The sequence below is a fragment of the Macaca thibetana genome, chromosome 13 (assembly GCF_024542745.1).
Source record: "Macaca thibetana thibetana isolate TM-01 chromosome 13, ASM2454274v1, whole genome shotgun sequence".
In the NCBI taxonomy this organism is placed as follows: domain Eukaryota; kingdom Metazoa; phylum Chordata; class Mammalia; order Primates; family Cercopithecidae; genus Macaca; species Macaca thibetana.
The window spans coordinates 19,075,427-19,099,584 of NC_065590.1; the positions used below are offsets into that span (position 1 = coordinate 19,075,427).

The following is a 24,158-nucleotide window of genomic DNA, read 5'->3' on the forward strand; positions in this document are numbered from 1 at the left end:
CTGAATTTACACTAAAGTGTTCTCGTCAAAGTCAACGTACCTTTCCAGTAATTCTCTACTTTCCTGCACATCTCTAGTGGAAAGCGTAAGAAGTGTGAGATTAGCATAGGCCAGCAGTAAGTCTGTATTGGTTGCTCGCCAGTCACTTTTATCAGACTCCAAACACTCTAAAGACTCCAGATATTCCTATTTTGTGGAATGAACAGTAAGTTACAAAACTTAATCAAATGTTAAGAAATTAACCATTTTATTCCTACAAATTCCTTTTCCCACTCCATGTTTGTGAAACTATATTGATTTTTACATCAACCTTATAAATGAAAACACCAAAAATATATACATTCATCACAGTTATCTCCCCAATCTTCCCATTATAAATTTAACTGATCCTAGTAAAAAATTTCATTTTATAATTGTTCTACATAAATAAAAGAAATGTAAGTCTTGAGGGGCACTGCTGCTTTAGTACAAAAAGAAATATGCTAATTGCCTACATAGAAATGTAAAGACCCAATAGCTTTTACCTACCTTAAGGGTCTGTACAACACATGAATTCCATTCTAAACTTGAACGCAAAGCTATGTTCCTCTCTGCCTCATGGCAGTGGGCCACAGCATCCTTCAACCTTTTATTTGAGCGATACAACTCCACTAGCCGGATGTTCACATGGACGTCATCAGGTCTTACATAAAGTTCTGACTGAATCAAGTCAAAAAGTTTATTCCATCCATCTTCACCTTCACAATCTAGAAGCTGTTCCTATTTAGAGGGGAAAAAATATCATTAGAGTAACACTTGTGCAATTTTAAACAAGTGATGCTCCCAAAGAGCACCATTCCACTATGTCTAGCTTTATGATGATGCCACCAAAAACACCATCCTATAAGCCTTATTCATCCCTTCTGAGAGTTGCTTACAACCTAGAAACTAACCCTCAAGAACTGTATATGAAGAAAAGCATCTGTGAGTACTGCAGTAGCTCATACTCTCCTCAAAGAGACTACCAGGACTATTGCCACACATCCCTGTCCATCTGAGTCACCACCAGAAGCCTAGACGTCCCCAGTGAATCCTCGGCAACAAAGTTCTTACCTTCAAACTGCTCTGTATCTCCTCAAATCTGACTCAATCCCGCATCCCCTCTCCTCCCACTGTTCTGTTACCTTCATCATCATCTCAAAGCACTGTCATCACCTCCTGACCTTAAATGAAGAGAGTGTCATCTCAGGATAACCCCCACTGCCATGATGACAAGGAGAGGAAGTAGGGTTTGTGGCCACTCACTTCTCATTTGCGATGCTCTCACATCAGCCTCTCAAGAAGCTAGGACCACAGGCATGCACCACCATGCCTGGCTAAATTTTTTTTAATGTTCTGTAGAGATGGGGTCTTGCCGTGTTGCCCAGGCTGACTACTCAGTTCTTTAATCACCTCATCTCCAGTGACGTTGTCCTCCACTCCAACCTCAACCATCCACTTGCCACTGACACAGGTTTTCAAAATCTGTATTTTGGTCATACCACTGAAACCAGCATACCACCCTTCTTACTCTTCCACCTCACTGGGAGCCTATATAACCTTACTGCCAGAAATATACTTCTCCACCACATGACAAGTTCCCTTCAGGATAACGACATCATCAAGTTTTAAACACCTGTAAACACATATAAATACACACACTTTCTTCTGTCAGGCAAAAAATGCTATAATCCCTTATATCCATAATTGCTGTTTGCTTACAGATCCCTTCAACTAATTCCCTCTTATCCTCAGAAGAACCCTCCCAATTGGTTTCTGCGTGCTTAGATTTGGGAAATCACAATCCCAGGCTAACTGATTTCATTTTCATTATCTCAACCCTCAAACTGGTCCTGCCTAGAACAAAATACCATTTTAGTACTAACAGTTCACTTTCTCCACTCCCTGACACTTCACACCTCCTATTTCCTCAACTTTCCCATACCTTCCTTTGACTCTCACTTTCAACTTATAACCTAGATTCGACCCTCACTGAGAAACCTGATGCTATCACATATAAATTCCATTTTACTTTACCTACTTAAACTCATCTTCCCCCAACTCTCTCTGCTATCAAAGACCAAGCCACCCATTTGTAGTCTGTATTTCATTCCCCTCTCTCCTTTATCAATTTCTCCTCTTCTGGATAAGATGGATGATACCCTGGCCTCTCCCTATCTGCAAAAGCCCTAGTCTTTGACTCTATGTTAAAAAAATTTTTTAAACCACTGAGTGCTTTTAAAAAGTTCTATCTCATACTCGAGAGAAAAAGCCTTCTCAACAGTAATACTCTCATTCATTAAACAAATGTCAGAAATTGTTTACCTTAGCAAGCCTTAAATTTTAGGAGAAATGGATTTGCTTTGCATGAGAGTTATAAATCTCATGGATTTCAATTCCCAAAAAAAAAAAAAAAACTGACACAGGAAAGGTGTAACAGTGCCTTCAAGTTATTAAAGAAAGTCTTTAAAGAATGCTTCAAAGTATCTAACTTGTTACACTGCAAGAAAAGAATCCCCTACCATTATGTATGTTCTTTAACACTACTGACACCAAATTAACTGGATTGCCACGCCCAACATGGGAATTATGTTTGAGGCATAACACCTAAAGAATATAGTAAAGAAATCTGCACAATTAGACCTAACATTTTAGACTAATATTTAAAATCCAGCAGCTTACTACTGGGGAGAAAAACTTAACTTGTCAGTAATATGTATCTTTGGAAGCATTTTCAATGCTTTTTCAGCTTCAAAAATCTGTACATGATTGTTCATAGCAGTTGAACAATAGCCAAAACCTAGAAATAACCAAAATGCCCCTCAAAAGTGAATGGTTAAGGTTGGGCGCCGTGGCTCACACCTGTAATCCCAGCACTTTGAGAGGCTGAGGTGGGTGGATCACCTGAGAACCCGGGAGGCAGAAGTTGCAGTGAGCCGAGATAGTACCACTGCACTCCAGCATGGGCGACAGACAGAGCAAGACTCTTGTCTCAAAAAAGAAGAAAAAAACAAACAAACAGTGACTGGTTAAATTGTGGACCATGAAATACTACTCAGAAGTAAACGAACCAACTATGGATATACAAAACTTAGATGAATCACAAATTGTATTATGCTGAGTGAACAAGCCAACCTCAAAAGGTCACGTGCTTGCCCGGCACGGTGGCTCATGCCTGTAATCCCAGCACTTTGGGAGGCTGGGGTGGGCAGATCACTTGAGGTCAGGAGTTCGAGACCAGCCAGGCCAACATGGTGAAACCCTGTTTCTACTAAAAATACAAAACTTAGCGGGGCATGGTAACGTGTGTCCATAGTCCCAGCTACGAAGGAGGCTGAGGCAGAATAGCTTGAACCTGGGAGGCGGAGGTTGCAGTGAGCCAAGATTGCGCCACTGAACTCCAACCTGGGCAACAGAGCGAGACTCCATCTCAAAAAAAAAGAAAAAAGAAAAAAAAGTCACATGCTTCATGATGACATTTACATAACATTTTGAAATCACAAAAGTATAAAGATGGAGAACAGATTAATGGTTGCCAGAGGTTAGGCATAGTGAAGAGAAGGAAGTAGCGTGACTACAAAAGGGGTAGCATGAGGAATATCTCTGTGGTAATAGTTCTGTATTTTGACGGCAGTGGTGGTATGAATCTACACATGTGATAAAATGAAAGAAAACTATACACACACATTGTGCCAATGTCAAAATTCCTGATTTTGATATTGTGCTTGGTCAGGTAAAACAGGTTGAGTATCCCTTATCCAAAATGCTTGGGACCAGAAGTATTTCAGATTTTGAAATTTTCAGACTTTGGAATATTTGCAGGATACTTAGCAGGTAGAGCATCCCAAATTTGAAAATCTGACATCCAAAATGTTCCAATGAGCATTTCCTTTGAGCATCAGGTCAGTGCTCAAAAAATTTCAGATTTTGGAGCATTTAGGATTTCGGATTTGGAATGCTCAACCTGGGGAAAAATGAAGTAGTATACAGGATCTTTCTGTACAATCTTTGCAACTTCTTGTGCAAAAAAATCTATAATTATTTCAAAATTAAAATTTTTTAAATTTCTATCAGAAACATATAATGGGAGTAGGAGGCTGCTAAAGGCAAATATACATTTATAATTTAATATTGTACATGCACAATAAAATATACATTAATAAACATTACAATATACATTTTAAATGTTTGCCAAACATATTTGTGTAGATTTTCTCCAGAACAGTTAGTTTACTAAGTAACTGTTTACTCTATAAAGAATATCAGAACCAGTCAACACACTGGCAAGAACTTCCTATCATTTTTAGTAATTACGTCTTATATACTAGACAAACCACCTTTATCTTTTGCTTGAAAACCTTACTATCTCAAAATATAATCCCTTCTACTTTCAGACAATAGTTATTAGAAAACTGTTCTTTAAAATATCCCTAAACTGTCATCCTGTAGGTAATTTTCACTTAATGAAGCAAAAATTGTACACCAAATTCTTTAATGTAAATCTTAGCTCTACTTAATTTACAGCTACTAAACTGTAAAATCCCTAAAATATTAATTATCCCAGAAGGGTAAATGTCACTTATAAAGTATAAGAATGCCTAATAAGACAGCAGTTACTCAGAAAGGTTTTAATACACTTTTTAAAGAAAAATTTTAAAGGAAACACAAACACCTAGGCTTAAGGTTTGCTACTGAAAAGTAATTTGAACTCCAAATATTAGAAATGGTTATGTCTCAAGTTTTCTCCCTTTACGTTTTTTTTACCTTTAGTTTATAAATTGCAGGACTTCCTGGGAAAAGTTTAGCTGCTCTTTCAACCCAGTATTTTGCTCTTCCATCAGTAACATCATTTTTACAAAGCAATTCTGCAATCTTCAACACAAGATCTTTTTGTGTTGGGTTTAATTCCACTGAACGCTAATATCAGAAAAGAAACTAAAGATTAGTAAATTGTATGTATGTATGTAGGAGGATATATACTTATATATAAAGGTTAAAAAATTATCACTCCAACCATTAAAAAATTATACTTCTAGAGAAAACATGTTACTTCAAAGGTGTTAAAGTGCCTTGGAATTTTCTGGAAATTAATCAAATAAAAGTTATATCTGTATCATTTGAATGCAAAAAACACAAAAGAACACCGTGTCTGACCGTTAGACTTATGATTTACAGGTGTTAAACAATTCTAAATCTGTTCCAAGCTGTGTCGCATAATGGTACTGTGATACCAATGCCTGTTTTATCATATTCATAAAATATATTTGACTTACTCATATAAATTTGTCTTGGCATCATGTGTTTGGCTATGCAAAGGCTGTATTTGAATCCTATAACTTACCCTGTAACATTCAACAGCTTTGTCTGTGTTTTCTTCCAATTCATAAAGAAGACCCAGAAATCTGTGAGCTTTGGGATCTCTCTCTTGCACATTTATATAAGTACATATGTATCTGTTTTTCAAAATACAAAAGTAAATTAAACTTAGAAATGTACTTTTAAATGCTAACTGAAGAATACATCTTAAACCAAAGCAACCACTAAACTTGTTATATATTGTTACTCAAGACCACCACTATTTATGCAGATAACTCAAAAGTATTCATAGAAAGAAATGGGTAATACTTAAAAACACGTACATAGAGTTGACCACATACTCATTTTACCATTAAATGTCACAATTACCAAATTTTTCTCCAGTGTTATCCACACATAAGAAAGGAACATATAAATTGCTTTTTCTTTCTGATCACATTTTAGTAAAGCACTAACAGTTTTGCAAATAAATTAGAAAAGTAATTACAGTAAACATTTTTAAAGTTATCATAATGCAAAATACTAAAGAGCAACAACTTCCCAAACAACAAAGGGAAATATATTTACCCTTTAAGCGAGAAAGTAATTTCTAACAGTACTATATCCAGCTAAAATCAAACAGAAGAAAAATTACTAATTACAGTACCAAATACAGGAAATTTCCATTTCTCAAATCAAGTAACAACTAAAATAAGTAAATATCCTCTAGGTTCCTTGACAGTATTACGATCAGAGAAATTAGGCCAGACCTAAACTAAGGGAGCAAAGTCTCACAGTAAAAAGGTACAAGGGTTAACAGTCACAGTGCTGCTAGTTACATAACTTATGTACCACCATTTTTCCTTTCTTACCAGCATTTCCATCTTTGAATGCCTTTAAAAGCCTGCCTCCCGGCTGGGAGCAATAACACACACCTGTAGTCCCAACACTACAGGAGGCTGAGGCAGGCAGACTTCTGTGCTCAGAAGTTCAAGATCAGCCTGGGCAATACAGTGAAACCTGTCTCTACCAAAATATGCAAATCTTAGCTAGGTGTGGTGGTGCACATCTGTATCCCCAGCTACTTGGGGCGCTGAGGTGGGAAGATCTCTTGAGCCCGGAAGTCAGAGGTTACAGGGAGCCAAGATGGAGCCAGCCGCTGCACTCCAGTCCGGGCAAGAAAGACAGATACTGCCACAAAAAAAAAAAAAAAAAAAAAAAAAAAATGCCTGCCTCCCTCTTCATTTCCTGATTTAATCCACCCCAAGTCAGGAAATCAGAATCACCAAGCTTCTTATCCCTAGGATAGAGCCTTAGAGCATCACATATTGTGTCAATTAAAGATCTTTTATACGAGCTATTCTCCTGTCTTGCAATTACAGTTTAATTTTTATTCACTGCTATTTCCCATCTGATTAAGGTATCGGATATCTAACCAAAAATAAATTAAGCTATAGGCATGGTCCTCTTTTACTCTAACACAAGACAATTTTTAGAAAAAGTGTTTTAAGGCCGGGCGCGGTGGCTCACGCCTGTAATCCCAGCACTTTGGGAGGCTGAGACGGGCGGATCACGAGGTCAGGAGATCGAGACCATCCTGGCTAACACGGTGAAACCCCATCTCTACTAAAAAATACAAAAAAATAGGCCGGGCGCGGTGGCTCAAGCCTGTAATCCCAGCACTTTGGGAGGCCGAGACGGGTGGATCACGAGGTCAGGAGATCGAGACCATCCTGGCTAACACAGTGAAACCCCGTCTCTACTAAAAAATACAAAAAAACTAGCCAGGCGAGGTGGCGGGCGCCTGTAGTCCCAGCTACTCGGGAGGCTGAGGCAGGAGAATGGCCTGAACCCGGGAGGCGGAGCTTGCAGTGAGCTGAGATCCGGCCACTGCACTCCAGCAAGGGGGACAGAGTGAGACTCCGTCTCAAAAAAAAAAAAAAAAAAAAATACAAAAAACTAGCCGGGCAAGGTGGCGGGCGCCTATAGTCCCAGCTACTCGGGAGGCTGAGGCAGGAGAATGGCCTGAACCTGGGAGGCGGAGCTTGCAGTGAGCTGAGATCCGGCCACTGCACTCCAGCCTGGGTGACAGAGCGAGACTCCGTCTCAAAAAAAGAAAAAAAAAGAAAAAGTGTTTTAAGACAAACAATTTCTTGCCCTTGGTATAAACAAACAGCAGCATGCAGAAAACACTAATTACAGTTTCAATCTCAATGGAATCTAGGTTGGTCCTTAGCATCAGTCTGAGTGATAAATCCCTTATTTCAGAATACACTTAGGAAGAACTACTAAAGAACATATTTTTACCTATTTCAAATAAAATGAGAAAAGGCATTGATTTTTAAAAAAACGAATACATGTTATAGTTTGTACTTACTTTTTAGCAAGATCATATTCTTTAGCTTCATAATACAGCTTTGCAAAATAGAATCCTTTCATTGACTTCTAAAAAAATATTGAAAATTGTTTTACTTTTCATACAGAAATATTTTCTAACATTTTTTCAAAAGTAGTAAAAATTTGTCCTAAGTTTATGTTCAGATATGTCGTTTTCATTCATTTAAAAGTTTTTTTAAAAGCCTGAAAAATGCATAATTCCATGTTTTATAATTTCCTGTTATAAAACAAAAAATAGAGCTGGATGCGGTGGCTCATGCCTATAACCCCAGCACTTTGGGAGGCTGAAATGGGCAGATCATCTGAGCTCGGGAGTTTGAGACTAGCGTGGCCAACATGGTGAAACCCCATCTCTACAAAAATACAAAAATTAGCCAGGCACGATGGCGATGCCTCCCAGCTACTCAGGAGGCTGAGGCACAAGAATCAGTTGAACCCAGGAGACGGAGGTTGCAGTGAGCCAGAGGTTGCAGTGAGCTGAGATCGTGCCACTGCACTCCAGCCTGGGCAACAGATCAAGACCCCATCTCCAAAAAAAATACTACTAATAATAAATAAGCTGGGTGCAGCTGGTCACACCTTTAATTCTATTTAATTCTAACACTTTCAGAGACCAAGGTGGGAGGCCTGCTTTGAGGCCAAGAGTTTGAAACCAGTCTGTGCAACACAACAAAATCCTGTCTCCAGGGGGAAAAAAACAGCCGGGCATAGTGGAGTATGCCTGTGTTCCTAGCTACTCAGAAGGCCAAGACAGGAGAATCACTTGAGCCCAGGAGATTAACTCTGCTGTGAGTTATGACTGTGACACTGCACTCCAGCCTGGGTGACACAGGGAGACCCTGTCTCTAAATAATAAATACATACACACAAAAAATAAATTCAAGAAAGACAGACAGACAACAGAAGTTAAGAATTTTCATCAGCCTTGGAAATCTTGGAAACCCTGTGGTACCACTCTCTCACTCAACAAACAAAAGAAACCAGCTTTCTCGGGGGAGGAAAGGTATTCCAGAAATCTCTTCTCCTACCATGTATAAATCTCTATGGGAAAGAATAAGTAAGTACTTAGGACCTATTAAGGCACTGAGGATTCCCTGGTCCATGTACTGTTCTCCCTACAGATCAGATCAGTATTTTACAGTCAAGTATTCAAAAAGGCAGAAATAAACATTGAATTCTTCAAGTAATAAACAAGGTCCACAGCCTGGTTCCTTGGTTACATAAACTCCAAAGTTCAAAATGCTGATACACACCAGGCTGGGTGCGGTGGCTCACACCTGTAATCCCAGTACATTGGGAGACTGAGGCAGGCGGATCACTTGAAGACAAGAGTTCGAGACCAGCCTGGCCAACATGCAGAAACCTCATTTCTACTAAAAATACGAAAATTAGCTGGGTATGGTGGCACACACCTATAATTCCCGCTGCTCAGGAGGCTGAAGCCAAGAATCGCTTGAACCCAGAAGGCAGAGGCTGCAGTGAGCCAAGATCGCACTACTGAACTCCAGCCTGGGCAACAGAATGACTCCATTTCAAAAAAAAAAAAAAAAAAATGCTGATACAACCAGATTATGTTCCATCCATGTGATAAAGAGTATACAGCTACTCAAACATCTTATTTTTGAAATTCCAAGACCCCAGTGAATGTCCAAAACGATGAACAGTACCAAACCAGGTTGCCATCAATCGAAACATGTTTCCTGTTTGTGTCCTCCACCCACAAATTTAATGTCTTGTCCATCTTAACTAAGCACTTATCACTCACTGTGGCTGTAACTTTTGCAGTTTGGGGTGTCACAACAAAACTAGCACAAATTTCTTTTTCCTTCTTCACAATTTCATGGACAAAAGATTTGTTCTTACCATAGATCTTAGCAAGCCCAGTACATGATCTTTTTTCTTTCCTAAGTCAAAAACTCACCTTTTCACTTAAAGGAAGAACTGTATGGCTTCTCTCTGGCATATGTGAATTGCCAGCATTGCTACTCTTGCTCTTTGGTGCCATTTTAAATAGCATAAGGGTTACCTGAACACAAGCACTGCAATACTCCAACAGTTGATCTGATAACTGAGATGGCTAGTATGTAATTAGCGGGTGGGGAGCACATACAGCATGAATATGTTGGACAAAGGGATGATTCGTGTCCTGGGTAGGACGCAGCAGGCTGTGAAATTTTATCATATTATTCAGAACGATTTGCAATTTAAAACTTATGAAATGTTTAATCTTCCATTCAATTTTTTTTTTTTTTTTTTTTTTTTTGAGATGCAGTCTCGCTCTGTCGCCCAGGCTGGAGTGCAGTGGCGCAATCTCGGCTCACTGCAAGCTCCGCCTCCTGGGTTCACGTCATTCTCCTGCCTCAACCTCCAGAGTAGCTGGGACTACAGGCGCCTGCCACCTCGCCCAGCTAATTTTTTTTTTGTATTTTTAGTAGAAACGGGGTTTCACCGTGTTAGCCAGGATGGTCTAGATCTCCTGACCTCGTGATCCGCCCGCCTCAGCCTCCCAAAGTGCTGGGATTACAGGCGTGAGCCACCACGCCCGGCCTCATTCAATATTTTTGGACCATGGGTGACGCAGGTAAGTAAAACTACGTAAGGCAATACTGTGGATAAGAAGGGACTACTGTACCATCAACAAGCACTCAGAAAAGGAAGTTAAGAAAGCAATTCCATTTACAATCGCATCTAAAAGAAAAAATGCCTGGGAATAAATGTAAACAAGGAGGTGAAATACTTGTACGTTTAAATTATAAAACGGTGCTCAAGGCCAGGCTAACACCTGCAATCCCAGCACTTTGGGAGGCCTCAGCAGGGGATCACTTGAGCCCAAGGGTTCGGGGCCAGCCTAGGCAACATGGAAAAACTCTGCATCTACTAAAAATGCAAAATAAATATCCAGGCATGGCAGCATTTGCCTGTAGTCCCAGCTACTCCAGAGACTGAGGCAGGAGGATGGCTTGAGCCTGGGGAGTCAGGGCTGCAGTGAGCAGTGATAGCACTACTGCACTCAAGCCTGGGTGACACAGCCAAACCCTGTCTAAACAAAAACAAAAACAAAACTGCTCAAAGAATTTAACAGACCTAAATAAATGTAAAGACATCTATGTTCATACATAGGAAGACTTAATATTGTTGAGCTGTCAATATTCTCCAAAGTGAGCTACAGATTCAATGCAATCCCTATTTCCCAAATTTGGAATCCCAAAACTCCAATGGTCACTTCTGCAGAAATGGAAAAGCCAATCCTCAAACTCAGATGAGATTGCAAAGTGCCCAAAAGCCAAACTCTTGAAAAAGAACAAACTTGGAGGAACTCACACTTCTCAATTTCAAAACTTACCACAAAGCTACAACAATCAAAACAGTGTCATACGGCATAAAGATACACACAGACCAATAAAACAGAATTGAGAGTTCAGAAATAAACCCATAAATCTATGGCCAATTGGTGCTGACAAGGGACCCAAGTCCATTAAATAAGGAAACAACAGTCTCTATAAAAATGGTGAAGGTACAACGAAATTTCCACATGCAAAAGAATAAAGTTGGACCCTACCACACTCTATATACAAAAATGACCCCAAAATGGACCAACAACTTAAATATAAGAGCAAAAAGCACAACACTCTAAGAAAAACAGGGTAAATCTTCATGACCCAGGATTTAGCAATGTATTCTTAGATATGACACCAAAAGCACAAGAAACAAACAAAAAAAACCCAGATAAAATGGATTTAATTAAAATTATTCTGTAGCCTGGCATGGTGGCTCACGCCTGTAATCCCAGCACTTTGGGAGGCCAAGGTAGGTGGATCACCTGAGGTTGGGGGTTCAAGACCAACCTAACCAACATGGAGAAACCCTGTCTCCACTAAAAACACAAAATTAGCCAGCCATGGTGGCGCATGCCTGTAATCGCAGCTGCTCAGGAGGCTGAAGCAGGAGAATCGCTTGAACCTGGAAGGCAGAGGTTGCGACGAGCCAGGATGGTGCCACTGAACTCCAGCCTGGGCAACAAGAGTGAAACTGCATCTCAAAAAAAAAAAAAAATTATTCTGCAAAACCTACAGAATGGGAGAAAATATTCGGAAACCACATATGTGACAAGGGTTTAATATTCAGAATATATTAAGAATTTTTACAATTCAACAAAAAAGACACCCCAATTAAAAAACCCAAGTCATAAAATTAGTAGAATACACTAAAAAAAAATTAAAAATAAATAAAATAAAAGCCCAAATCAAAGGACTTGAATAGGCCAGGCTGGTGGCTCATGCCTGTAATCCCAGCACTTTGGGAGGCTGTGGGAGACTAGCCTGGGCAACATGGCAAAACCCAGCCTCTACCAAAAAAAAAAAAGAACATCACCCAGGCGTGGTGGCACATGCCTATACTACGCGGGAGGCTGAGGTGAGAGGGTTGCTTGAACCCAAGAGATCAAGGCTGTAACCCTAGCCTGGGCGACAGAGCGAGAGCCTGATTTTTTTTTAAAAAAAGGACTTGAATAAACATTTCTATAAGGACATATACAAATGGCCAATAAACCATGAGAACATTCTCAACATCATGATTCATTAGAATATGCAAATCAAAACCACAATGAGATATCACTTCACACCTATCCCAGCCGATACAATCAAAAAGAATAGAAACTAAGTGTTGACAAAGATGTAGAGAAATTGGAACTCTCATACATTGCTGGTGGGAATGTAAAATAGTGCAGCCACTATGGAAAACAATTTAGGGGTTCCTCATAAAGCTAAACATAAAATGTTTCCATATGATCCAGCAATTCTACTCCTAGGTATATAACCAAGGAAACTGAGAGCAGGCACTCAAGATACTGTTCGCCAGTGTTGACTGCATTATTTGCAAGTCAAAAGAAGGAAACAACCCAGGTATCCAATGACACATGAAGAGGTAAATGAAATGTGGAATATATATACAATAGACTATTATTCAGCTATAAAAAGGAATGAAATTCTGGCACATGCTATAAAACATATGAACCCTGAAAACATGGTAAGTGAAATGAGCCAGACACAAAAGCACAAATACTATATAACCCTATTAATATGAAATATCCAGAATAGGCAAAGTCATGACAAACAAAGTAGGCAGAGGTTTCCAGGGACTGCAGAAAAGAGGACCTGTAGAGTTACTACTAAATAGCTACAGGATCTCTGTAATAGAATCTTTTGAAAATAGACAGTGGTGATGTCTAAACAACACTGTAAATGTAGTTAATGTCACCAAATTGCACAACTAAAAATGGTTAAAATGGCAAATTGTTATAGTTTTCTACAACTTAAAAAATTAATATGTAATACACCAAAAATCAAGTAATTGTACACTTTAAATGGATTAATTGTATGGTATATCAATTCTACCTTAATAAAGTTGATTTTTTAAAAAAACTATGTCAAAAAGTGACACTCAGAGCTGGGAGTATAGCTCACATTTGTAATCCCAGCACTTTGGGAGGCCAAAGCAGGCAAATCACTTAATCCCAGGAGTTTGAGACCAGCCTGAGCAACATGGCAGATTCTGTGACACTCAGAAAACTATTCCAAGTGATCCTGGTATGACAGTATTTTGACTGTCCATCCTAAACAGAATACATCTTAAAAGTAAAAAACTGTAAGCGGCTGGGTGCGGGGGCTCATGTCTGTAATCCCAGCACTCTGGGAGGCCAAGGCGGGCGGATCATGAGGTCTGGAGATCTAGACCATCCTGACCAACACGGTGAAACCCTGTCTCTACTGAAAATACAAAAAAATTAGCCAGGCGTGGTGGCAGGCGCCTGTAACCCCAGCTACTTGGGAGGCTGAGGCAGGAGAACAGCGTGAACCCGGGATGCGGAGGTTGCAGTGAGCCAAGATGGCTACACTGCACTCCAGTCTGGCAACAGAGCAAGACTCCATCTCAAAAAAATAAATAAAATAAAAAGAACTATAAGCAATCTTAAACTTCACTTAGTATTCTTAACAAAGACTTGAGAAAACAGGTTAAGAACTGAACTGCAATTAAACACAAATACTTTTTAAAGCAAGGAAGAGAATACATAAGAACTGGGTACACAGTCTCCCCTCCCCATTAAATGCACAAATTTAAAAGATACAGGAGAAAATATGTGACAAAAATAATACACAATAGTCAGGACAGCATGTAAAGAAACAAGAGCTTGTTTCCCCCTCTCTTTTTTCTCTTTTTTCGACATGGAGTCTCGCTCTGTTGCCAGGCTGGAGAACAATGGCTTGATCTCAGCTCACTGCAACTTCCGCCTCCCTGGTACAAGCTGGGACTACAGGCGCACGCCACCACACCCAGCTAATTTTTGTATTTTTAGTAGAGATGGGGGTTTCACCATGTTGGCCAAGATGGTCTCGATCTCTCGACCCCATGATCTGACCTCCTCCACCTCCCAAAGTGCTAGTATTACAGGCGTGAGCCACCGTGTCCGGCCAGTTCCCCCTTTTCAAAATGAAGAAATAGATTCAAGGTACAACGCGAACACATAATAGAAAAATAATTCCATTACCTTCTTTGCTTCCAACTATGTTATTAAAGTAGACAATCTTAAGATAAACAACTTTATAAATTATTTTTCTATATTCTATTTTGCCTCTAACCTCATTTTACAAGGGAACTGAAGCTCAAACAGGTAAGTGCCTTGTTTAAAGATACACAGCTAGGAAGCAGCAGAGCCCATGCTATGTAAACAGGACAATACTTGATTCAAGCAGTACTTCTTTCCATGACAGCAGATGTCACTATAAGCAAATACCTGAATTCACTTAAGCTGCCAAATATCAAGAACTGATGTAGGGCTGACAACAGGAACAGTCAGACCCTAAGAGACACCACATCATCTCTATCTTGCACAGTCAAATGGATTCCTCTACCCCTAAAATCCTCCAAAAAAGCTGCTGTTCTCAGCAAACCCATCTGATCAGATCCAAATCTGTGAAGTTCCAACAAGGGTGAAGGCAGTGATTATATAGGACAATGAAGAAAAGTCTAGGCCGGGCGCGGTGGCTCACGCCTGTAATCCCAGCACTTTGGGAGGCCGAGACGGGCGGATCACAAGGTCAGGAGATAGAGACCATCCTGGCTAACACGGCGAAACCACGTCTCTACTAAAAACACAAAAAATTAGCCGGGCGAGGTGGCAGCGCCTGTGGTCCCAGCTACTCAGGAGGCTGAGGCAGGAGAATGGCGGGAACCCGGGAGGCGGAGCTTGCAGTGAGCTGAGATCGCGCCACTGCACTCCAGCCTGGGCGACAGAGCGAGACTCCGTCTCAACAAAAAAAAAAAAAAAAGAAAAGTCTATATAGTGAACCATGAGTTCCCCAATCTACTTCCCCTGGAACATAACGGTAAATCTCTCAAAAGGCAGAACAAAAAGAGGAGGAGGCTGGGTGCGGGGGCTCACACCTGTAATCCCAGCACTTTGGGAGGCCAAGGAGGGCAGAGCACGAGGTCAGGAGATCAAGACCATCCTGGATAACAAGGTGAAACCCCGTCACTACTAAAAATACAAAAAAATTAGCCGGGTGCGGTGGCAGGCGCCTGTAGTCCCAGCTACTTGGGAGGCAGAGGCAAGAGAATGGCGTGAACCTGGGAGGTGGAGCTTGCAGTGAGCTGAGATTGCACACTGCACTCCAGCCTGGGTAACAGAGCGAGACTCCGTCTCAAAAAAGGAAAAGAAAAAAAAAAAAAAAAAAAAGGAGGAGAATAAGAGAAAAATTAGAGAAACTCCAACTTTCAGGTAAACATCATAAAAAAAAAAAAGGTAAGAAATGGTCAAAGAAATAATACAAGAAATGTTACAGAACTGAAAGAAATGAGTTTCCCAATTGAAAGGACACTTCCAGAAAACCTTTAAGTTACCAAGAACAAGAATCTCATGGGACTTCTGGCCGGGCGCGGTGGCTCAAGCCTGTAATCCCAGCACTTTGGGAGGCCGAGACGGGCGGATCACGAGGTCAGGAGATCGAGACCATCCTGGCTAACATGGTGAAACCCCGTCTCTACTAAAAAAATATACAAAAAACTAGCCGGGCGAGGTGGCGGGCGCCTGTAGTCCCAGCTACTCGGGAGGCTGAGGCAGGAGAATGGCGTAAATCCGGGAGGCGGAGCTTGCAGTGAGCTGAGATCCGGCCACTGCACCCCAGCCTGGGCGACAAAGCGAGACTCTGTCTCAACAAAAAAAAAAAAAAAAGAATCTCATGGGACTTCTAACAGAACTTCTAGAAAATGGAGCAATGATCTCAAAATCGAGAAAAAAATTATTTCAAGCTCAGAATTCGATAACCAAATGATCAACTAAATTAAGTAAAGATGTTTTGCAGGCATACCATTAGTTTCAAGACCAGCCTGACCAACATGGTGAAATCCCATCTCTACTAAAAAGAAAACAATTAGCCGGGCATGGTAGCGCACACCTGTAATCCCGCTATTCAGGAGGCTGAGGCAGGAGAATCCCTTGAACCCGGGAGAAGGAGGCTGCAGTGAGCCGAGACCACCCTACTGCACTCCAGTCTAGGCAATAGAGCAAGACTCCGTATCAAAAAAAAAAAAAAACCACACAACAAAACAAAAACCTCTCATCCACTTTTCCTCAAAGCAAGTGAGGCTGTGCTACACCAAAACAAAGAAAGTAAATCAAGAGGACACGAGATACAAGAAACAAAGTGTCTAACTCAGAAAAGAGGTGAAGGGACTTCTCAAGCTGATGACAAAGGGAAGTCCCAAGAGCACAGCTGTATAGTAAAGAGGAAGAAAAACCAGTCCGGGTTGGAGGAGTCTGTTAGTAAGGGTATCTTAGGTAGAAAGACAATCAATCAAGCAATGTTTTAAGCTGAAATTGATGGGATTATGTGACCAGTATGACCACATTTGAGGGTTTAAATTGCTAAGTTTAAGTAAACAGGGAGTAACACAACATAAACAAACCAAAAAATAAAGCAATTATTCAGTCCAGGAAAAACAAAACTGCATAACAGGGGCAATTCAAATGCAAAAATATTTACCTTATGATATTTATATAAATGTGAAATATTCATTTAAACAAATATTCATTTAAACAATTAAACAATATTCATTTATATAAATGTTAAATATTCATTTAAACAATTCATTGTTTCATTTAAACAAAAACTGCAATAACAGTACTGAAAGAATGAGGGGCAAACCAAAGTGTCTGAGGACAGTTTGGGAGGAGCATAGTAGAAAGTCAGTAGAAAATGTCTAAAATGGGGCTGGGCACGGTGGCTCACACCTGTAATCCCAGCACTTTGGGAGGCCGAGGTGGGCGGATTACGAGGTCAGGAGATCAAGACCATCCTGGCTAACACGATGACACCCCGTCTCTACTGAAAATACAAAAAAAATTAGCTGGGCATTGCGGCGGGTGCCTGTAGTCCCAGCTACTCGGGAGGCTGAGGCAGGAGAACGGCATGAACCCGGGAGGTGGAGTTTGCAGTGAGCCAAGATCGTGCCACCGCACTCCAGCCTGGGCAATAGAGCAAGACTCTGCCCCAAAAAAGAAAAAAAAGAAAATGTCCAAAATGGGAGACAGGGAATTAAAAATAACAAAAGTATATATGTGTGTTGCTCAGAAGTATGAAGTATAGATGTAAACGGCAGAAAAAACAACTAACAGCTGTCAAAGGCGCCTGCTTGTAGTCCTAGGTACTCAGGAAACAGAGGTAGGAAGATCATTTATGCCCAAAAATTTGATGCCAGCCTGGGCAACACAGCAAGACCCTATTCTAAAAAAAAAAAAATAATAATAAATAATAATAATAAGAGCTGTCAAGTAGCCTTTGAGAAGTAGGAAGCAGCTGCAGAAGAAGAAACCAACTTGACAGAACCTAGAAAAACTAAACAGAAGCCATATGGAAAAAGAAAAACTAGAGAAAGAATTATATATTTTTTTTAATTTTTTTTTTTTTTTTTTTTGAGACAAGAGTCTTGCTCTGTCACACAGGCTGGAGTGCAGTGGCGCAATCTCTGCTCACCGCAACATCCGCCTCCAGGGTTCAAGCAATTCTCCTGTCTCAGCCTCCCAAGTAGCTGGGACTACAGGCGCCTGCCACCACGCCCGGCTAATTTTTGTTATTTTTAATAGAGACGGATTTTCACCATATTGGTCAGGCTGGTCTCTCGGCCTCCGAAAGTGCTTGAATTACAGGCGAATAATATTTTTAAGAAGGGCAAAAGCACGTGAGGAGAGTAGAAAAATGGCAAAACAAAGAGGAGACTAACAAATGAAAGCACAATGGAAGACTAGAAAGATAAGATACACAGACACATCATCACACTCCAAAACTCAGACATTCTAGAAAGCATGGTCAGTTCACAGATGGCCAGCCTCTGCCAAACTGGGGGAGAATACTAACCTCTTTATATTCTTCACAGACACTGCCTCTTCTCCCTCCATTCTTTACCTTCTATCCAAGCACACTGTTTTGTCATTTCACTCAAACCTAACTTTATAGAATAGCTTCACATGTTCCAAAGTTACTCACTAGCTAATCCATATTCCACTGAAATCCCCCAAATTCTAATGTAAATGACTTTCAATTTGTTTGGGGGAAAAAAAATATTCTTTAAGTGTAAAGAGAGAAGTGGTCATAACAATGAATCCTCAAAATTTTGCCACCACTCCACTTTATTTAATGGAAAAGTTATGTAGTTGAAAGAACATTCTAACTTCTGTCTAGACCAGTGGTTTTTAATCTTTTGGAAGCCAAGGTCCCCCCTAAGAATCTCAGAAAGGCTCTAAGCTTGCTTTTTTTTTTTTTTAAGCTTGTTTAAAAAAAAAAAAAAAAAATCAGGCTGAGCAGAGTGGCTCACACCTGTAATCTCAGCACCTGGGGCCAAGGCGGGAGGATCACTCGAGCCCAGGAGTTGGAGACCAGCCTGGGTAACATACCGTCTCTACATTAAAGAAAAAAGTTAGCCGGGCATGGTGGTGCATGCCTGTAGCTGGCATGCCTGTAGTCTCAGCTACCCAGGAGGCTAAGGTGGGAGAATGGATTGAGTCCAGGACGTCAACGCTACAGTGAGCCATGATCCCGCCACAGCACTCCAGCCTGGGAGATAGAAAGAGACCTTGTCTCAAAAATAAAATAATGGCCGTTGCAGTGGCTCACGCCTGGAATCCCAACACTTTGGGAGGTGGAGGCAGGGAAATCACTTGAGCCCAGGAGTTCGAGAACAGCCTGGGCAACATGGTGAAATCCAGTCTCTACCAAAAATACAAAACAAAACAAAAAAAAAACAAGCCGGTGTGGTGGGTGCACCTGTGGTACCAACTACTCGGGAGACTGAGGTGGGAGGATCGCTTGAGCTGGGGAGGCGGAAGTTGCAGTGAGTCGAGATAGCGCCACTGCATCCAGCTGGGTGACAAGAGTGAGTGAGACCCCACCTCAAAAAAAAAAAAACCATAAAAATTAAAGTCTTTAATTTCAGGAGTTACTGGAACCCTCAATAAGGTCTGTTTTAGACTCTATCACCACGTTCATATTTATGACTACGCCAGCAGTTTGAAATTACAATGTACAAGTAGGTATCTATTCCTCCTCTCTGGAGGAACAGGCTGTAACTTACTCCACTGTTCCCAAGAGAAACTAAATCAGAACCACTGCCAAAATTCTGCTGCACTTCCTATTTGACCCTGAACAGGTATCTTTAATCTCTACAGGTCTCAATATCCACAGGGCTGCTGGAAGCACAAAATAAGATAACCTACACTTAGTTATGATAAAAGACACAATTGTGCTGCTATTATAATCATGGTCATCCGTGAGTTTCCGTTTGTTTTTTTGGTTTTTTTGTTTTTAATTTTTATTTTTGATGGAGTCTCCCTCTGTCGCCCAGGCTGGAGAGCAGTGGCACGATATCGGCTCACTGGAACCTCCGCCTGCCAGGTTCAAGCGACTCTCCTGCCTCAGCCTCCGGAGTACCTGGGACTACGAGCTTGCGCCACCACGCCCGGCTTTTTTTTTTTTTTTTTTTTTTTTTTTTGGATTTTTAGTAGAGACGGTGTTTCAACATGTTAGCCAGGTTGGTCTCGAACTCCTGACCTCAGGCAATCCGCCCTCCTTGGACTCCCAAAGTGGTGGGATTACAGGCGTGAGCCACCGGGCCCCGCCAATATCCTTTTAACATCAACAATAAAAACAGTGACTTGTAGCTAACATTCAGTGCTATGTATCAAGCACAACCCTAAATGTTTAAAATGGATCCTATCAAATTCTATCAATGTTACAACTCCACCTATGGATGGAAAGTGTAACTGGCCCCAAATACCCAGCTTATGAACGACAGGGCTGATTATTCAAGCCAAAGCAAACTGACTCAACATTCTGTGCACATCCACCTTTAATAGCTTCTTCCGTCACTCTTTAGATCCAATTGCTAAAGTCTTATTGAATCCAAAACAGATCACATTATTTACCTATAAAGAGGAAAAATATCCTAAGAACATTTGTGGAAAAGGTTAAAAATTGTAAGCCATACTAACGATTTATAAGAAATTTATAATTTTTTTTTTTTTTAAAGCAAAAGCACCTACCAAACTGTTCTGGGGGTGGGGGAGGTGAGTATGAGGAGTGGAGCTGGACCCTTATAAAGGGACAGCGACAAACATCTCATACTCAAAACAAGGGGACTTCGAGTGTCATTTGCGCCGTCGGGCCGTTGCAAACGTTCGCGCTGAGATCCCTACGTTGTCACTCGTCACAGCCGCCAAAGCGCACCCGGGAGCTGCGTCAGTCCCCACTGGGTTCCCCCAGGCCAAGGAGGTACGACCTCCGCCGCAACACGTAAAATGTCCGGGGGATGGGAAGAATCCCGCCGACATAGCACCCGGGTGCCCAAGCCCCCCGAGAACTAGGCCGCGCGGGTACTACGCGGCGCGCGACCGGCCAGAAAGCCCGGGCCAGGGCGGGCCCACGAGCGAGGACCGTCGGGAACAGGCCGGGAGAAAGAGGAAGCGCCGGCGCCAACGGTCTCCCGCCCACAGCGGTCCCCCCAGGGCTCTCCCTGCGCTTGCCAGCGCCACGCCGCCCACAGGACCGCGCTAGCCGGCCGGCGCCTCAACAGTGGGCGCCAGGGAGCAGCGCCCGTCGGGAGCCATGACGCCCGAGCCTCGCGAGGCCGCCGCCCGGCCAGGTCGAAGCCGTCGGTCTCTTCGAGATCCACTCACCTCTCGAGGCGACGGGGCGGAGCCCTGCACCGAGGCGATGTACCGCTCCACGTCGGCCTTGCTGCGCCTCATCGCGCCGCCAACCTGGCTCCCGAGGCGCGGGAGACCAGCGCTCAGCCCCGCAGCAGTCGCAACTTCCAAGAGGAAAGCGCCTGCAAACCAGTGACGCAGCGACGTCGCCGGCGGAGGACCATCCCGACGAACTTGCGTACTGCGTCAGCACTGTGCGCCACGTTGGCGACGTCGGCGCTAGAGCTGCACACAGCCGGGCTCTTGGTAGTTCCCTGGGTTCTGAGCGGTGTCTTGGGAAGCCGGGATCAGATTTCGGCCCCCGCGTCCACAGCGTGGGCATAGATTTCCAGCAGATAACAATTTGCGTGATGGGCTCTTAAGCGTTTTGGTCGCTTGTTCTAAATTATAAGTGCGCCACGCATTGGAAGAAAAAAGCACTCAGGCCAAGTTGGTGAGCGTGTAAATTGGAACAACGTTTCTGGAGATGACTGGTTAAATACGTTGCATCGGACGTGTGAATACTAAAGTATACATTTTAAAATTCGTATTTATTAAAAGAAATGAGGGCCGGGCGTGGTGACTCACGCCTGTAATCCCAGCACTTTGGGAGGCCGAGGCGGCCGGATCATGAGGTCAGGAAATCGAGACCATCCTGGTTAACCCAGTGAAACCCCATCTCTACTAAAAATACAAAAAAAAAAAAAAAAAAAAAAATCAGCGGGACGGGGTCGCACGCACCTGTAGTCCCAGCTACTCGGGAGGCTGAGGCTGGAGAATCGCTTGAACCTGGGAGGCGGAGGTTGCAGTGAGCAGAGATTGCGCCACTGCCCTCCGCTTGGGCGACAAAGCGAGACTCCGTCTGAATTTAAATAAAAAAAAAAAAAAATTTAGAATTGCATAATGAAAAAGTAGGCCACAAATACTAAGTTTTGGACAATTACAATTTTTTAAAGTCATCCCTTGGCGGGGGATTGGTTCCAGAACCACCGGTTTATGCCAAAACCCACGCATTCCGCTGGGCGCGGTGGCTCACGCCTGTAATCCCAGCACTTTGGGAGGCTGAGGCAGGCGGATCACCTGAGATCAGGAGTTCGAGACCAGCCTGGCCAACATGGCGAAAGCCCGTTTCTACTAAAAATGCAAAAAAAAAAAAAAATTACCTGGGCATGGAGGTGGGCACCTGTAATCCCAGCTACTCGGGAGGCTGAGGCACGAGAATCGCTTGAAACTGAGAGGCGGAAGTTGCAGTGAGCTGAGGTCGCGCCACTGTACTCCAGCCTGGGCGGAGAGTAAGACTTCCTCTTAAAAACAACAACAACAAAAAAAAATCCGCGGATTTTCAAATCCCGCAGTCAGTGCTGAGGATGGAACTCTCAGAGGAAAAGTCGGACCTCTCTATATGCCGGCCCCTCGAATACTGTATTTTCTGTCGGCTTATAAGTGGACCCAGGCAGTTCAAACCCATGTTATTCCAGGTTCAACCGTGTATATAGGAATAACCATTCGCCCCACAGAGTGGCTCAAGCCCGTAGCCCCAGCACTTTGGGAGGTCGACGCGGGAGGACCCCTGCAGTCCAGGAGTTCCAGGTTACAATGAACTATGATAGCGCCGCTGCATTCCATCCTGGGCACCAGAGTGAGACCCTTGTCTCAGAAAAAAAAAAAAAAAAGAAAAGGAATAGCGCCCCAAATGTATATATATTTCACTAGCAGAATAACAGGGCATACCAAAATTTAACGGTAATAATGTCAAGATTTTGAACCATCTGTATCTTCCAAATCTTCAAAAATGTCTATTTTGGGAATTTGGATGTTAAACTCTTACTTTTAAAACAAGATTTAACAAAATGTTTTTAATAGTGAGAACCTTTTACATTTTAAAAGATCACATTTGTGTAAACATTACGGTCTTAATTATGCGGGCAAATATCAAATGCGTTGACATTTTTAACTGGAAATTTAGGCTATTTTGGTTGTGGATAAATTTTTATCCTGTTTGTTTTTCCATATTTTCTTTTTTTTTTTTTTTTTTTTTTTTTTTTTTTTGAGACAGAGTCTTGCTGTGTCCCCCAGGCTGGAGTGCAGTGGCGCGATCTCGGCTCACTGCAAGCTCCGCCTCCCGGATTCACGCCATTCTCCTGCCTCAGCCTCCTGAGTAGCTGGGACTACAGGCGCCCACTACCGCGCCCGGCTAATTTTTTGTATTTTTAGTAGAGACGGTGTTTCACCGTGGTCTCGATCTCCTGACCTTGTGATCCGCCCGCCTCGGCCTCCCAAAGTGCTAGGATTACAGGCGTGAGCCACCGCGCCCGGCCTGTTTTTCCATATTTTCTAAATTTTGTATAATGAACAAGTATTGCCTTTCTAAAAAAAGGAAAAACAGCATTTTGTTTTGTTTTGTTTCAACCATACTGGATGTGAATAAAAGAAAAGAAGGCCGGGCGCGGTGGCTCAAGCCTGTAATCCCAGCACTTTGGGAGGCCGAGACGGGCGGATCACAAGGTCAGGAGATCGAGACCATCCTGGATAACACGGCGAAACCCCGTCTCTACTAAAAAAAACACAAAAAATTAGCCGGGCGAGGTGGCGGCGCCTGTGGTCCCAGCTACTCGGGAGGCTGAGGCAGGAGAATGGCGGGAACCCGGGAGGCGGAGCTTGCAGTGAGCTGAGATCTGGCTACTGCACTCCAGCCTGGGCGACAGAGCCAGACTCCGTCTCAAAAAAAAAAAAAAAAAAAAAGAAAGAAAACAAAAAGATGATTCTGAGCTTACCAGTGTGTGTGACCCACATTAACAGAAATGACATGTAAAGAAAATCTAGTTTGGAGTGGAAAATCCTATTTTAGGTAGTTGATTTCTTTCACTTGAGGTACCATTTATATATCCATGTGGGATAGGCTAGTAGGAAGATGAAATGGTAGGACAAAGATCCTGATGGAAGCCAGTAGTCATGGCACAGTTCGGAGGCCCAGCTACTCCAAAGGCAGGGGGGGAGAAATCCCTTTAGCCCGGGAGTTGGAGACTGCGATTAGTTATGTTCATGCCTTTGCACTCCAGCCTCTGGAAGAGAATGAGATTCCTATCTCTAAAACGAAAAGAGGGCTAGGCACAATGGCTCACACCTGTAATCCCAGCACGCTGGGAGGCCCAGATGGGCGGATTGCTTGAGGCCAGGAGTTCAAGACCAGCCTGGCCAACATGGTGAAACCCCATCT

General features: G+C 42.4%; 1 protein-coding gene across 1 annotated transcript in view; it reads right to left on the minus strand.

Annotated features, from left to right (window-relative positions):
* The window catches only part of LOC126933442 (ranBP2-like and GRIP domain-containing protein 3), a 45,729-nt gene extending 24,582 nt beyond the window's left edge, over window positions 1-21,147 (minus strand). Inside the window, 6 exon segments of the mRNA XM_050753159.1 lie at window positions 41-186; window positions 529-759; window positions 4,783-4,935; window positions 5,360-5,471; window positions 7,691-7,758; window positions 20,933-21,147. Coding sequence (XP_050609116.1) covers window positions 41-186; window positions 529-759; window positions 4,783-4,935; window positions 5,360-5,471; window positions 7,691-7,758; window positions 20,933-21,004 — 782 coding nt within the window. The 5' untranslated portion in view covers window positions 21,005-21,147.
* Window positions 21,148-24,158: the final 3,011 nt, after the last annotated feature.